At 40.1% G+C, this 16,839-nt stretch overlaps 1 protein-coding gene across 4 annotated transcripts in view; it reads right to left on the minus strand.

Annotated features, from left to right (window-relative positions):
* Nucleotides 1–16,839, minus strand: part of PDE11A (phosphodiesterase 11A) — a 511,038-nt gene that overhangs the window by 49,753 nt on the left and 444,446 nt on the right. For all 4 annotated transcript variants that reach the window (XM_011944038.1, XM_011944040.1, XM_011944041.1 and 1 more), the window contains one exon: nt 3,319–3,396. In XM_011944038.1, the coding sequence (XP_011799428.1) occupies nt 3,319–3,396 (78 nt within the window). The remainder of the gene's footprint in view (nt 1–3,318; nt 3,397–16,839) is intronic.

Here is a 16,839-nt window from a genome sequence, read left to right on the forward strand (position 1 = left end):
AGCTAAGGCTGGGGACTCACAAGGGACCTGGATAGACCTTTAGGGAGGAAACTTTAGGTGTTGGATGTGAGGATGGTTTGAAGAAGGAGAGGGTGAAAGGAGGGTGACTCATTGGAGACATAAATTGACAAAAGCCTAAAACAAGGAAGGGAGAGTGGGAAGGAAGATTGCAGGAGATACAGGGATGGAAGATTGCAAAGGAAGAACTGAAGAGAACAAATGAGCAGTTCTATCTTATTTTTTAGATTAAGGCTCTTCAAGAAGTGAAAGATCTTTTTGAGAGTAAGAGACCAGGGAGAGAGTTTCTACCAACTATTTTAGACTGAGGTCCCTATAATTCTAGTTCAATTTACAGTGAGTTAACATTACCTCTCCTCTATATGCCAAAATTATTTCAATAATCATCTTGTGACAATCATTATCTTCTTGATTTGTTCTGTAGTTGTAAAACAATTTAAAATGAACACATTTTAATGTTAAAGATGTATTCAAATTGAGTAAAAATATTTTGTGTACAGACTGAAATTTGTACTTGCCAAACAAAAATACGACACTTTGCAGTTTGCACTTCCTTTCACTGTTTTAAATTTTAAACATGAATAAAACCCATGAATGATCACATAAAATGACAGAATGAAAGTATCTCAAGTTATGTGTCTTCGTATTTACCATCACTGTGCTATCATTGTTTATTCTGAATATAGTCTTTAAAAGCAGGAATATAGTTCTGCAAGGTTGGAAACACAAACGACAGCCAGAGAGTTTGAGAGGTTCTGAACAGTTAGGAACTTACTATTGAAAGTGTGTAGCTGCATCCACCTATGTCAGGAGCCAGCTGTATGCCTGGGCATTCTTAGAATTAACTTACGTTACGTGTGCAAGTAAAGGATAAATAATAAATGTGCTGATTTGAAGCTTTCATATCAATTATTTTTTATCTTAACAGTAACCTCAGCAATTGTTTTGAATTTAAACCAACAAAAGACATTTCTTAGGAGGTATATCTCACCATTGACTATTTAGAATTGCTGACACATGGTGATAATAAAAAGCAGACTGACTTTTAGTTGGTTTTATTACTATTTTAAAATTCTCTACAGATGGTGCTCCCTTACAGTACCACCCTTGGTGCAAGGTGGTCAGAGTGTAACCATGAAATGGGGGAGGGAGGGCAGATGAGGGGAGAGGGGAGGACCCGGAGCACCTCCATTTTATGTACCGTGCTTCCAAATAAGATATTTCTTCCACACGGGGTTCCTTGTCAAAAAAGTTTGAAAATCTCTGTAGGAAAATATCTAGGTAGAGAAACTGAATGAGAACTGGCATTTCAGGAAAAGAGCTCAGAAGAGAGGCTAAGCCCAAGAAAAGGGCTGGGAGTCATTTGAGAAGAGATAGTAGTGACACTAGAAGGATGCTGAGGAAAAAGAGAAGAGAATAAAAAATACATTCCTGGGGGACAGTTCTGTTTAGGGCTAGAGAAAGACTAAGAAGGAAAGAGTCAGAAAGAAAGAGAATCCAGAAGCATATATAGCATTGCAGAATCCAAGGCTGAAGAGGGTTTTAAGAAAAGAGAGGCCAACTCAATTAGGGGCTATAAAGGGATCAGGAAGCTGAAGAGAACAAAGATTGCAGCATTTAATACTTGGAAGGTGACTGTGGTTCAACAGAAGCAGAAATCACATAGTACAGACTTAATTCCTCAGTAAGGAATGGGTAAATATTCTGTGTTATATCTGTATTTTGGAATACTGTGCAATGATAAAAGACGATGAGGTAAAAACATGTTAAGAATTCCAAACCATGTAGTTGAGTGGAAAACCAGGTTCACATTGGTATATAAATATACAATTTATGTTAAAATAGACAATCAAAATACACACTAAACAGTATTTTTCCTAAGGGTACATATGTATGTAAGTGCTTTGGAAGTGGTCTGGAAAAACACAATACACTAATAACAAAATACAGCTGTGCAACCGGTATGGGAACTGGGGGTTGAGCTCAAAGGAGATCTGGGGGCTTATTAGCAATGCTTTGATTTGTTACAGAAAATATATATTCATATAATTACTTATGGAATTAAAAATTATACAAAAAGAAAGAAATTGCCTTGCAAGAAATTAGGAAGTGTGGAGTGAAGTGTGGGAGTGAAGGGAAGGAGAAAACTATGATGGGACCTGGAGAAAAGGCAGCCTGTAGGGATGACTTTTTGACTGAGGAGGCAGAAGTGTGTTTTTAGGTCTAGAAATGTCATGATGAATCATGGAAGCCAAAGGAGCATGATTGATAGAGCCAGGTTGCGGTGAGGGGTGGAGGGTGGGGAGGTGGAGGGAATAGAATTAGGGCACCAGTGGAGGGGCTGGCCTTGAAGATGAAAAATGAAGAAAAAGGTCTGTAAAGATAATACAGAGGAATATTAAAGTATAGAGGAAAAAAACTAGAGCCCTCTGGGGAGAGGGCTGCAGGAAGGTGATATGAGGACAGCTACAGAGGGTGGGGCAGGCAGTGGCCTGTGTTCAGAAGATGGTGCCAGAGATTTTATATAGCAGATATGGCAGGGCTATGTCAAGGTTTCCGCTTGGGGCAATCCAGTAGTTGCCTGGTTGCCGAGCAGACCCAGTGTGCCCTAACCCTGGCCTCACAAGCTCTCTCAGCAAAACTTAGCAATGTTAGAACAGGAATAAGACAGCAGGAGGTCTGGGGTGGGTGAGGTGGAGAGAGTGGAAGAATGGGGTATGAGAGAAAGAGGAATGGTGCCCAATCTCTGGAGTGGCTGCAAGAGAGGTTAAATTCTGCCCCATAAACATAGTGTGTTGCTACTGTCCTTTCTAAACAACTTGGAAGATGTCCCAGGCAAAGGCTAGAACAGACTTCTTATCTCCACCTCCAATGTTGTTCTGATTGGTTTTCTATCCGCAATGCCTATTGTCTATAAAGAAAAGCAAAAGTTACTCCCCACTTCCTTTGTGCTATGTAACTCTGATTTCTAGGGTACAAAAATCCCTTCTCCACCCAACTTGCACCCCAGCTTCCCCAGAAAACAGAAGAAATCATGGCTTGCCAAAACTGAACTAATTTGAACTTCATTTTCTAAATTTCATGGCAGATTTTTTGGAGAAGAGACAAAAATATAATACATTATAAGATGAAAAGTCATTCTCAATAATTTCTCTAGTTATCCAACTGATCTCTGAATATTTTGAATGTAAGCTAAGATTTGTTACTTTAAAAATCACTTCTATGCTCTTAGCACTGTCAGAAAAGCATGGCTAAATGTCCAAATAATGAAGAAACACATAAACAAGAGCTTTTTCTTACCGAAATACATCACGATGGTTTTTGATGTTCCAATCATATTCTCCTTTACTGACAAGTTCAAAGAATTCAGTTCTCCTCCTGCAGGAAAATCAAATGAAGAAAGAAAGAAAAAAAAACTGGAATGAGATTTCCCAGTCTGTGGGGTGACATAAATACATTTATGGGAAAAACATAAGACCACCTGAACCGAGTAACTTAATATTTGAAATCATGAGGCTAAAGCACTATCAGAATAAATCACTTTCTAAAAAATGTTGAGGCTTCAAGGAAAAGCCACAATCATTTCTGAATGTATTTACAACAGAGGAGATTATAGAGCCATAAAACAGAAAACAATGTGGTGCGGCATTTAGGATTATGTGCTCTGAAGCCCTTGTGACACTTACGGAAAGTCAGAGAAGGGAGGCAAGGACAAATAAAAAGTGGGAACAACTCTAGAATGTTCTTTTATCATCCAACAAAGAATTGAGCTGTATGATGATCCAAGATAAGATAAACTCCCTGGTAGTAAATTCAAGATAAATATATTTTTTTCCAGGTTAGAAAATAACTATTTCACCATTTCAGTGCTTAAACGCATAGACTATGAAGTCTGTGACCATGTTTAAACACTCGCTCAGCAACTCACTTGCTGCACAACTTTGGAAAGTTAATTAAACCCTCTAAGTCTCAATTTCCTAATCTCTAACACGGGGGTTTTAGTTGCTAACTCACAGAGTTACTGTGAGGATTAAATGAATGACCATGTGGAAAGCATGTAGCATAGTGTCTGAACATTTTAAATGCTTGACACTGTAAACCGAAAATAAAATTCTAAGCCCCCAACCAAATAAATGGACTTCTCCTCTTGGCCAAGGGCATTCCTAAATTAACCTGAAACTCTAGTTCAGGCCACGATGGGAAGTGGGAGTTGGACATGCCTCATTATTCCTTCCTCCCTTTTGCAATTCAGATACAGCTGACCAGCATTAACATTAAAACAGAGACCTTAAGACTGACAAAGCAGACTCTTTATAGCAATAAGATACCAACATGACAGATAACAGGCCATAAAAGAAATCAAAATATTTTATCCCAGAATAGATTTATTTGACATATTTTGAAATGGCCTTACAAAGCTGTCTCTTGTGGAGAAAATCTACATTCTGTAGAGAATCCCCTTCCCTTTCCAGGTCTTTTTCCTAATCTAGAAGAGAATTAAGTAAGAGCACCTTTTAAAGTCTGATAAGAAACATTTACAATTTATTCTCTTTGAAGGCTGCTACCTGGAGACTTCATCTGCATAACAAAAACATTTGTCTCCATAACCCCTTATCTTAACCCAGACACTCCCTTCTATTGATACCAGGTCTTTAGATAAACCCTTTCAACTAACTGCCCATCAGGAAATCTCTGAATCCACCTATGACCTGGAAGCCACTCCCTCCTAAAAGTTGTTCTGCCTTTCCTGACTGAACCAACATACATCATACATGTACTGATTGATGTCTTATGTCTTCCTAAAACATATAAAACCAAGCTGTAGTCCAACCACCTTGGGCATATGTTCTCAGGACTTCCTGAGTCTATGTCACGGGTATGTCCTTAACCTTGGCAAAATAAACTTCTAAATTGATTGAGACCTGTCACAGACACTTTTTGGTTTATAACTCACACATACAGCCATGGAAATTCATTTGGAGATGTATAGATATGGAAAAGACAAGAAAAGAATATTTTAGTTAGAGGATTTTCATTTTTAGTGAGAAAAGGAAAAAAAGAGGATATCACCATTTTGATTTAAGAATCACTTCCCAAGTTTTCATCCTCTTGGCACTTGCTAATGAGAGAATATTTAAAAGATCCTAACACACCATTTCCCAAAGTGCATCTCTCAAAATGCTAATCTTAAGAAGTGCTCCATGTGAAGACATTCCTGGCCAAGTAGGTTTGAGAAATGCTGCCCTTAATATACCTCTCTTGGAGACCCCATCCATATTAACCTTTGAAGTCTCTGAGAAATATGGAGGTAGAAAAGCCTGTTTAACCTCATTTCACCCCAAAATTCCACATAGTACTGATGTTTCAAAAACTACACTTCGGAAAATACCACCATGACATATAATTTATGGTAGAAATCAGACTAGGATCTCAGAAACTTAGTGCTGACCTGCTGTACTGGGGGACAAAGGACAAGAGGTTGAGAACAACTGGCTCCACTGTGTCTGGTCTGGGGTGCTCATCACCAACTGACCAACCGTGTGGATTTCTTGCCAATGGGTCAGACTAACTACTAAAACTACTTGAAAGGAGACAGGTCAGGAAGACAAATGTATAACTCACTTCTGTATTAGAGACACAAAGACAGGTCCTGGATCTATCCTTTCAAGATGATGCAGGTCAAGGCCATACTAGGCCATACTACATACAGCATGGAAGAATCTCCAAGACAACCTTACAGCAGCTGGCGAGATGGCATAGCCCAATTACATAGAAGGGCTCGGGAATGCCTTCTGCTTTGGGTGGGCAAGTGTATACATTTCTTTTCTTCATATAACTTTCTTATCTTCTTCACTTGACCCATTCCATTCTTCATGACCAATGGTCGTGCCTTTTTCATATTACTGAGGCAGCCAAGTAAAAAGGGCTCCCTGGACAATCTCCAACTGGCCTGTGCACTGGGAGGATGGGTGAGGCCTCAGGAAGTTTGTGCTGTTTGCAGTAGGGAGGAGCCTGGCCCCTTCTGTTCCCATGTGGGAACCTGGGATTCAATCTGTGAGATGGGGGCCTGTTAACAGGAACCTTTTTGCTTTGCTGAGAGTCTTTTTCCTTTTTGCCCAATAAATTCCATAACCTCTCACTCTTCAAAGTGTCTGCTTGCCTAATCTTTCCTGGTCATGTGACAAGAACCCAGTTTTTTCTACAACATTACCATCACTGACTGTGAAGTGAAATAGGAAGGGAAGTGGTGGAGTGGAAAGAGCCCAGGTTTGGACCTGCACTGTCCTGGGCTTAATGCTGACTGTATCTTATTAGCTGTGTGATCTTGGGTGAGTGACTTCACATTGCTGAGCCTCAGTTGCCAGCTTTGTAATGAGAAATTGAGATAAGGTGCACTAAACATTTGGCCCTGTTAGATCCTCAATACCTGAAGCTATGGTTAATTTGTAAACAATATTAATACTATTACTGCCAACAATAATACACAGTGGACTAACTGGACTAATGGAGATCTAACAGTTTGCCCAGTTTTCTCCTCTCACTACATAGAAATTCATCTTTTTTTCAAATTATTATGAAGTCCAACAAGTATTTATTGAACATCTACTCTGTACCAAGTCTTTATTAGGTTTTACGGTCACAGGATAATTGGGGGTTACTTTCAAATGTCTCTGAGTTTAGCCAGGGCTACCAACAAATAAATAGATAATTCCCTCTTTAAATGTAATATTAATGAGAATAATAATACTGGGACTAGAGTGAGCTGAGAGAGGCACTCGCTTGGGGCACAAAATTGAAGTGGGTGCCAAAAAACTTACTTATCAAGATAAATATTTTAATGCGATATTTAACAAAATAAAAATAAATGCAAAAAATCCATAATGAACACAACAACAAAATTCCAAATAAAGACAAGATCTGAACTTGTACTTGAACCACTCACCTCACTTGCTTCACCCTAGTTCCAGCCCTGCTGAGGATGATACTCACTGGGTCTTTACCGTGTTCCTGGCAGACTTGCTAGGGTCTGGCACTCACTACTCACATGACTGATCTTGAGTAGGTTACTTAACCTTGCTGGCCCTCCATTTTCTTATTAGTAAAAGAGTTATAGTAATGGGATCTACGTTGTAGGGTTGGTGGGAGGACCATATGAAATGATTTATGTAAAACACTTTAGCAGATTGCCTGGCAAAATTAGGTTATCAGTAAGGACTAGTTACTGTGATTAAGCTCAGAAGGGTGAGTACCTGCCTCAAGGTTTCACAGATGGTGAGTGGCAGAGCTGGGATACAAACACAATAGGTTAAAATAACAGCTGTCCGAAGCAGCTAAGATACATTCAGGTTGTCCTTGGAGCACAGAGGAAGGCACTTCGCTTGGCTGGGAGGATACTGGAGGATTGTGAAAGACTTCCTGAAAGCTTGTCAGCCATCATCCTTGTCATCACATGCTCCTGGGTGGCCATTTCAATTCTATGAGTTATTCCAAGAAATTGCTAGAATGCAAGCTTCATGAGGACAAAGGCTTGGCCCACTTTTGTTCACTTCTGCCCCTCAATACCTACAACAATGCCTGACATGTAATAGAAGCTCAATAAATATTTGTTGAATTGATGAAAGAATGAGAATGATTATCTCAGAAAGCTAATCATTAAACAAACAAACTCTTTAAACACTGGTTTCACCTAGATTCTAATTTTTCTAGGGGCTTCCAGTTGCCATTTGGAGAGATTGAAGTAAGCAAACAACACAAAATCTATTCAAGAAAAGCCCTGTCAGATTCTTGCAGAGTAGATTCTAAGTTGAACCAAATGGGCAACATAACAAGCTGTAGGAAGTAAGAACACCATTTCCATCCAATATCTGACTCCCTTTCACTAACTATTGTTGTATCTGCCCACAGTATGTTCACTATACGGAACATAACATCTTTGAGGCAGAGTGAAAACATGTTCCCTGGGTGCCTAACTCATTGCAGAAAACAAATTCCTTTCTTTCTTTTTTTTTTCTTTTTTTTTTTTTTTTGAGACGGAGTCTCGCTCTGTTGCCCAGGCTGGAGTGCAGTGGCCGGATCTCAGCTCACTGCAAGCCCTGCCTCCCGGGTTTACGCCATTCTCCTGCCTCAGCCTCCCGAGTAGCTGGGACCACAGGCGCCCGCCACCTCGCCCGGCTCGTGTTTTTTTTGTATTTTTTAGTAGAGACGGGGTTTCACTGTGTTAGCCAGGATGGTCTCGATCTCCTGACCTCGTGATCCGCCCGCCTCGGCCTCCCAAAGTGCTGGGATTACAGGCGTGAGCCACCATGCCCGGCCTCTTTCTTTTTTTTTGAGATGGAGTTTCGCTCTTGTTGCCCAGGCTGGAGTGCAGTGTCGTGATCTTGGCTCACTGGTTCTGAGGTGCGATCTGCCTCCCAGGTTCAAGTGATTCTCCTGCCTCAGCCTCCCGAGTAGCTGGGATTACAGGCATACACCACGAGGCCTGGCTAATTTTATATTTTTAGTAGAGATGGGGGTTTCTCCATGTTGGTCAGGCAGGTCTCGAACTTCCAACCTCAGGTCATCTGCCCACCTCAGCTTCCCAAAGTGCTGGGATTCCAGGTGTGAGTCATCGTGCCTGGCCCAAATTCCTTTCTTTAAAAAATACAAATCTGTGATATGACAATCAAACAGCATCATGAGAATAAATTCCCCAATGATAGAAATTTTAACAGCTAGAGTTGCTGGTGTGAAAGTCTTAACAGAATCAGAATCAGTCATAGACTTCACATTACATTAGCAACGCTAGGACAAAAGGAAACATCCACTATTCCTCGGGGACAGTGAGAGGAGCCTTTTTGTCAGATATATCAAAATGTAGCATACTAATTTGATTCTTCCTTCACAGACAAAAGGATGGCTGCTTCATGATAGGTTCTATTTACTCTGTTGTCCCAAGGTTTGATTATGTTCTTAGGAGATAATAGGAATCTTTCTGGATAATAGGAATCATGAGGAACTGATCAACTTGTATACTTTTGTCAAGAAAAACATGAGAGGCCAGGCATAGCGGCTCATGCCTGTAATCCCAGCACTTTGGAGGGCCAAGGTAGGGGGATTGCTTGATCCCAGTAGTTTGCTCTTTACTCTGTTCAATCTATATACTCTGTTTAATAAGCCTTAGAAACAAGGTGGGATTCCATCTCTACAAAAAATACGAAAATTAGCCATGTTTGGTGGCACGCGCCTATAGTCTCAGCTACTAGGGAGACTGAGGTGGGAGGATGAATTGTGCCTGAGAAGTCAAGGCTGCAGTGAGCTGAGATCATGCTACTGCACTCCAGCCTGGGCAAGAGAGTGAGACTCTGTTTCAAAAAAAAAAGAAAAGAAAAGTCTAGTCACTGGTGGAACCACGTATAACGCATCTGGTAATGCATTAGTCACATATTAAATAGCCAAAGAGATGTTTTAAAGTTTAAATCAAAGTACATTTAAATTTTTTTTTTTTTTTTTTGGAGATGGAGTTTTGCTCTTGTTGCCCAGGCTGGAATGTAATGGTGTGATCTTGGCTTACCGCAACCTCTGCCTCCTGGGTTCAAGGGATTCTCCTGCCTTAGCCTCCCAAGTAGTTGGGATTATAGGTGGCCACCACCATACCCAGCTAATTTTTTTAAATTTTTAGTAGAGATGGGGTTTCGCTATGTTGGCCAGGCTGGTCTCGAACTCCTGACCTCAGGCGATCCACCCACCTTGGCCTCTTAGAGTGCTGGGATTACAGGCATGAGCCATCACGCCTGGTCACATTTAAATTTTTTTAAAGTTCCTGAAAAAAATCCTTCTTGAAAGATCAGGAGATAGAGTTAATCATTTTCACAAGGCTATAAAAAGGATTTTGAAGTGATGATATGGCAAGATCATGTAATAAATTTATTGTGCATATTTAATAAATTTAAAAGGTATAAAAATTACACAATGGACACACACAGAGTCTCCATCTACCTCCCTGCCTAGAAATAAAGCCCTGTCAGTCCTGTTGAGGCCCTGTGCACCTCCCAACTGTTGCTTCTGTCTTCTTCCCACCCACCATACAATGACCATTTTCTAAATTTTGTATAAAGCATCATCACATATATCCTTATAATTTTACTAGGCAAATTAAATATAATATTGCTCTACATGTTTTTAAAGTTTATACAAATAATGTCATCACAGTGTATGCATTCTCTGGCAACTTGCTTTTTCCATTCAATGCTTGTAAGAGTCACCCATGTTGTTATATATAATTCTAGGCCATTCCTTCACACTGATGTATGCTATTTCCATCTATTATTATACCACTGTTTATTTACCCATTTCCTGGATGATGAAAATTTATATTATTTCCAATATTTCTTGCTATTACATACATGTTTCCTTGTGAATTTGTGTGAGTTCTCTCTCTCTCTATGCATATGAATATGTACATGTATATGTAAAAGTGCTGGGTCATAGAATGACTTATTTTCTATGTTTGAGTTTTCATTATAGTTTTAGACTGGTAGGGCTGTATGGAACTTTTGAGAAAAATCTCATATTAATTCTCTCATTTTATAGGTGAGGAAACTCAAGGTGAAGGAAGGTGAAGTGACTTGTCCAGGATTCCAGGGCAGTTACAGGAAGATCTAGGTAGATTACAAGTCTCCAGCCTCCCAGTTCTGCCCTCTGAGATAATCTTTGTAAACTATGTGTAGCATAAACCTTTGGGCCAGATAGCTTTTCATGTTGTAAGTGTATGGACAGTGGGGCCAGCAGCCCTCATGTGATGTAACAGCATCACAGGCTGCTGTACCAAGGCAATACCAAGTATCAAGGCAGACATAGACAGGGCTCTTTCCATCATCAATAAGGGGGTGCTCCAAAGAACAACTGCAGATGGCCTGGGCCAGGTTGGTGGTTCACAGCTCCAGGTGATGTATTTCTGACCTTCTCCCTAGTAATAATCATTACAAAGTAACAAGGTGAAATTCACTGTGCTTTTGGGAACAAGTTTGCCCATACAGCTGTTCTGTTAGCATCTAAGTGTATATATGTATATAGATTAAACAGAGTAAACAGCCTGAACATATGTGAAAGTGTTAGAATCTAAATGTATATGTGTATATAGATTAAACAGAGTAAACAGCATGAACATATGTGAAACTGTTAGAAACAGGGGCATTTTTAGAAGCATAAGACTGCTAAAAAGAATATTTGAAAATCCACAAAATTATACAACACTCGCTGGATCCAGACTTCTTTGTCATGAGGAACTATATCATTAACTTCTCACACAGATCATGGGGAACCTTGGTTTTCAAGGACAATGGTAAGTACCTCAGCTAGTGAAAGCAACTTACTGGAAAATCTCATTTATAATCAGATATGTTTTTATTAGGCTTTTATCCTGCTCTCCTGACATATGTTCCACTCAGAAAAATAGCAGTCTTTAAAAAAGCATCATTTGAACAGGACTGCTAAAATTACTTTCAAAAATAATTCTAAAGATTGGTTACCAGTCACCCATCACCACATTGAAAATCTTTCTGGTTTGTAATTTATCTGCAAGGCATCTTTTATTTGTAAAATGAGAAATCACCATTTCTGTGTACATTTTAATCATGAATTTTTTTGCAAATTTATGTATCTACACATGTACTTATGTATACATATTCTTTATCTATCTATTCATCTAACTCCTTTGAATCTACTAAAAGTCCATGAACTTCAGGAAGGTGTTACTGCTGAGGTGGCAAATCATCACTGTAACTCTCCTCAATTTCTTTCTTTCTTTCTTTTTTTTTTTAGACAGAGTTTCACTCTTGTTGCCTAGGCTGAAGTGCAATGGCGAAATCTCGGGTCACCACAACCTCCGCCTCCCAGGTTCAAGAGATTCTCCTGCCTCAGCCTGCTGAGTAGCTGGAATTACAGGTATGCACCACCATGCCCAACTAATTTTGTATTTTTAGTAGAGACAGGGGTTGCTCCATGTTGGTCAGGCTGGTCTTGAACTCCCAACCTCAGGTGATCTACCTGCCTTGTTCTCCCAAAGTGCTGGGATTACAGGCATGAGCCACTGTGCCCGGCCCATAACTCTCCTCAATTTTAACTCCAGAGTTGTCAAGCAGGGGTTGCAGGGTGTGCAGATGTGTGGATGGGGTTAGTTGGTGCTTTTGGTCTTCTTACAGCTTGCACAACAGGCAAATCACACATCTGCAATTAATTGTTACGTGCAGATTCTAGAGAGATTTCTGGACTTTTTTTTGCATACAAACATTGGAGAAGAATAGAAAATTAATATACAGATGTTAACTCCAGTTATTACGACTAAAGAAAAAAAGTGTTCTATTTAATTTTGAAGTGAATTTTCTCCCTGCTTTAGACTAGCACTGATAATACAAGGGCCCGCCAAGAACCTGAGTGAAATGACCTGTTTGATGCTGTGCTGTTGTTGATGGCGTAAATAAAACTGGCAAAATGCAGGAAGTAGAAAGATAAGGATTACTCTAGATGTTGAAAATGGTGGAAGATTAGAGACCACAGGGCCCTAGCAGTCAGTTCAGTCAAACCACAATCACCAGGCAAAGAAACTGTGTAAGCCATGGCTTGACGGGGCACACTCCAGCTGCTCCTGCATTCACTTTGACACAGCCCTTTGCTGCTGGGTGTTGCTGTCCTCTCTCTTCCCCACTGGGCTCTGAGTGCCTGAAGGTAAGAGCCATGTCCTATCTGCTTGTACATTCCCAGCAACTAGCACAGTGCCTGGCACAGAGAAACCATTAAGAAGTGTTAGTTGGATACATTTCTCATTTTTTAGTCAGTTGTGATATCATGTGGATGGGGATATGGAATGAGTATATGGAAAAATGCCTTGAAATATGTCAAGAAATACCAAAATACTTCCTCCATCAACCTACTACAGAGGCTGCTGTCCTAATGTTATAATAATATATAATTTTAATTAGTTAAGTCATCAGGCTCTGTTAAAATATAATAATGTTTGGGATAGAGTAATGGCTTAAGTTCTACCAGTTATTAACACCTTATTACTATCCATTTGCTTTCATCCTTTCCAATATGGGGTTGGTTGACTGCAGGCAACTGTGGAAGTTGAGAACACTGAACACAGTTGACTTTTAATAAATATTTGTTGAATGATGAATGAATGTCTGCCTAGCAGTAGAAACATTTGTTGAGTTCCCACTGTAATTTTTTAAAATGAATTGTCTAGATATTAATCTAATTTTTAAAAGAATGGCCAAACTATCACATTGAACAATTTAAAATAGTTTAGTGCATTTTTCTGTCATCATTAGATGCTTTTGAGAAATGCTATTCACTGCATCCCTCTGGAAAGACAAATACAAAGAAACCATCAGACTGGGCATTTTCCATAATTGCTCTAGATGTTGAAAATGGCGGAAGATTAGAGACCACAGGGCCCTAGCAGTCAGTTCAGTCAAACCACAATCACAAAGAGAAGTGGCAAATTTTCAATTAGAAGATAAGTCTGATTACTTTAGGAAACCAATCTTAAAAGCACTGAGCACCCAAGTGGATTTATAATATCTGAATTATTGGAAAATTATTGGCTTAAATCATGGTCTGAGGCTTTGTGTCATGAAGAACTGATCACAGACAACTTAGTGACTTTGGACAAATTACTCAACCTCTTTAAGCCCAGTTTTCCCTATTTATCAGATGGGGCTAATAATATCTACTTTGCACATTGATATGATAATTCAGTATCAAAAAGTTATTTTGAGAACTCATTATGTCAGGCAGTGTGTCAGGTTTTGTGGGTTCCAAGAGTGAGCTGAAGAGTAAGGTGTCTGCATTCATGGAGCTTCCATTTCAGTGCTGATACAGGAAGATACTGTAATGCCTAGAATGGTGCTGGGCGTGGAGCAGGCACCTAGAGGATGAGATATAGTGTTATGTAATCACAGCCTGTTGAGGATCAATGCTAAACTGTTTATTGCTACCCAATAGCAACAACCCCTGTGACTGTATTAAAGCTAAAGAATTTTCAACCCCTGGTGCACCAGCTTAGCTCAACTGCAGACAAGAAGCTGAAAGGATATAAAATGTGTGTGAAAGTGTGTACACTGAAGCCTTACTGCTAAAACCTGTGCCTTACATTCTTGAAGATTTTGTAAGTTCTTGTTCTCCTGCTGGTAGCATCCAGGGGAGTCACAAGATGTCACAAAACCGGTTATGAAACCTGTTGCGAAAAGATTAACTGCCCTTTGTTCTGCTTCTGTAAGACTGCTTTCCGGCCTCAGGGTTTGCGAAAGCAAGCCCTACCCTTGCCCTGCAAGCCCCTGACAGACGTCATCAGGATTTCTAAATTAACTGAAATATTAAAAATGGCGGGAACCAATCATAATCAACCAACTCGCCTTGTTCAAATGTCAGCCAATCATACATTAGATTTGTATAATAACTCTGTACCTGTTTACCCTAGACTATATAATGTTGTCTTGAGCCCACTACTGGAGCTCTCCCGCTTTACTCCGCTCTTGGAGGCGTGAGAGTTCCAGGTTCGAACCTGTAATAAAGATCCTTTGCACTTGCATTGACGCCTGACTCTGGTGAGCTTTTCTGGGGACTAGACGGACTTGGCACAACAAAGCCTCTAATTGCAGTCTTAGCCCCACCAGATTGGGTACTGCACACCACTGACCTGGAGCCTCCACACCCACCCTGCACTCCCAGTGGTGGGGCCTGGCATTAGTTGAATTGCTAACACTTAGCATGCTGACATGAAGTGTGTTTGGAACTAGCTTTAGACATTTACAGCCTCAAATTTCTGATGTTTCTAATGCCCAAATATTTCCTGGATTGGCCCCAGTTTCCCCTTGAGTACTCTCGGACTATTGTATAACTGCAGAGTAACTAAGAACATTTTGGAGTCTAACTACTTGGTTGAAATTCCAGATGTACTATTTAACATTGTGAGCAATTTACTGAATCACTCCAAACCTCAGTTTCCTCATGTGTACTGTGGGGTTAATGAGAAAAGAAAAAACAGCTCAGAGCAGTCTGAGCTCCTTGCAGGCCCAGAGAGTCATGAGTATGGGACTTCAGTCACGCTCCCCACTCCCCTAACCCATGCTTGGGGGCCACTGTTGAAAGTCATTTTGTTTCTGACTAGCTGCCTCACCCACTATCTTCATGTTCCTAGAATTTGTGATACAAGAGACAATGTAACAAAGCCAATCAATAGCTTATGTTATGTTAATGTAAATTCTTGGTAAACAATGCAGGAATTGTCTTTTCTTTCCTTTTGAAAATCCACTTGTAGCTGCTGCTAATTGGACTGTATATTCAGGGCAACTTGAATCCATGCTCCTGGCTTGCAGTCCTCAATCTTGGCCCAAATAAACTCCCTACTTATATTAATTTTGCCACAGTTTCTTTCTTTTAGGTTGACATTAATAATAGTACCTATTTTAATAGAACTGCTTTCACTGTTGAATGGCATAACGTATATATAAAGGTCCTAAGTAAGCACTCAAAAAATATTAGTTGTTGTTTTTATTATTAATAGTGGAAGGTACATAGGTCATCTTTGTAGATATACATGCAGATAAATAGTACAGGACATTTGTACCATCCCTTTGAAGTTATAACATTTGTAATTTTAGATCTCTCTGCCCACTCCAACAAGCATCATCTTTTATGGTGCATATTTTATTAAGTTTTCTAGCTGAGTGATTCCTTTTTTTATAAGGTACTTTACATTGTCAAAGCTCTTTCATAAAATTAATCTCTTTTCACTGCCAGAAGGATCCTAGGAGATTAGAATGGATGATATACCTATACCCCTGTTGCTGACAAGGAAACTGAGGCAAAGAGAGATCCGACTCTCAAAGCTGGTGAAATTACTACTTAACTATCAAAGCCTTATCCACTGCAGGAACTCAGAAACAGGCACAGAAATCGGTTTCAGAAAGTCGCTCAGCAGTAACTGGAAAGCGTTTTCAGTGAGCTGGAAAATCAGAATGAATCATTAACCCCAGACTCAGGTTGTGAAACTCAGAAATTCACATTCAGGATTTTGTTTGTTTTTGTATTTTAATCTTGTGAATTCTGCTTTCATATGCCATTTGAATGACACAGACTCCCAAGGACACACAAGGTCTTTAGAAATTAAAGTCATAAGTTTTTGTGGATGTTTTGAGAGCCTTTCCACATTTCTGTGAATCTTACATATTTTTTTCCTTTTAGAGCATGGCAAGAAATCTTGCCTGTAGGAATGAGTCAGAAACCCATCTCCAAAAGGCAGGGCTCTACCTTGCCCAGCCTGGCCCTTTCCTAGAGTGACTTTCTCCCTCTAGGAGAGGAAAGCAGTGAGCTTCCTTTTTGGTTTCTTCAACTGTATTATGAATTTTGAGTTGAGTAGTCAGGGCAGAAGAACCAACAATAATCCAGACTTCCAGAAACTAGTTGTACGGGGGCCTCATATCCTCTTGGCCCACCCACCCCTCTCCTGCCATTGATGCTATACGCAGTGCCTCAGCGGTCCTGTGGATCACATACTTTCTGTCCTGGCACTGCTCTGGCTTCATGTGTGGGACCGGGGATGAGATGGCTGCAGGAATGCCCAGTCATCAGGCACACACAACCTGGAAGTACATGAGAGTTAACATCCCACAGATCGACATTTCGTTGATGAGGATGGTGGGTGGTGGACAATTTTGAAGTACAAAGTATGAGACTTTTCAGATGGTCCCTGCAGGATCAAGACTGGTTGACCATAGTGGTGAACAACAAAGAAATGTGGCCTTCCTTTCACTGGCTTCCCTCCTTCCCCATTTCACTGTC

The sequence above is a fragment of the Colobus angolensis genome, unplaced genomic scaffold (assembly GCF_000951035.1).
Source record: "Colobus angolensis palliatus isolate OR3802 unplaced genomic scaffold, Cang.pa_1.0 Scaffold224, whole genome shotgun sequence".
Taxonomy (NCBI): Eukaryota; Metazoa; Chordata; class Mammalia; order Primates; family Cercopithecidae; genus Colobus; species Colobus angolensis.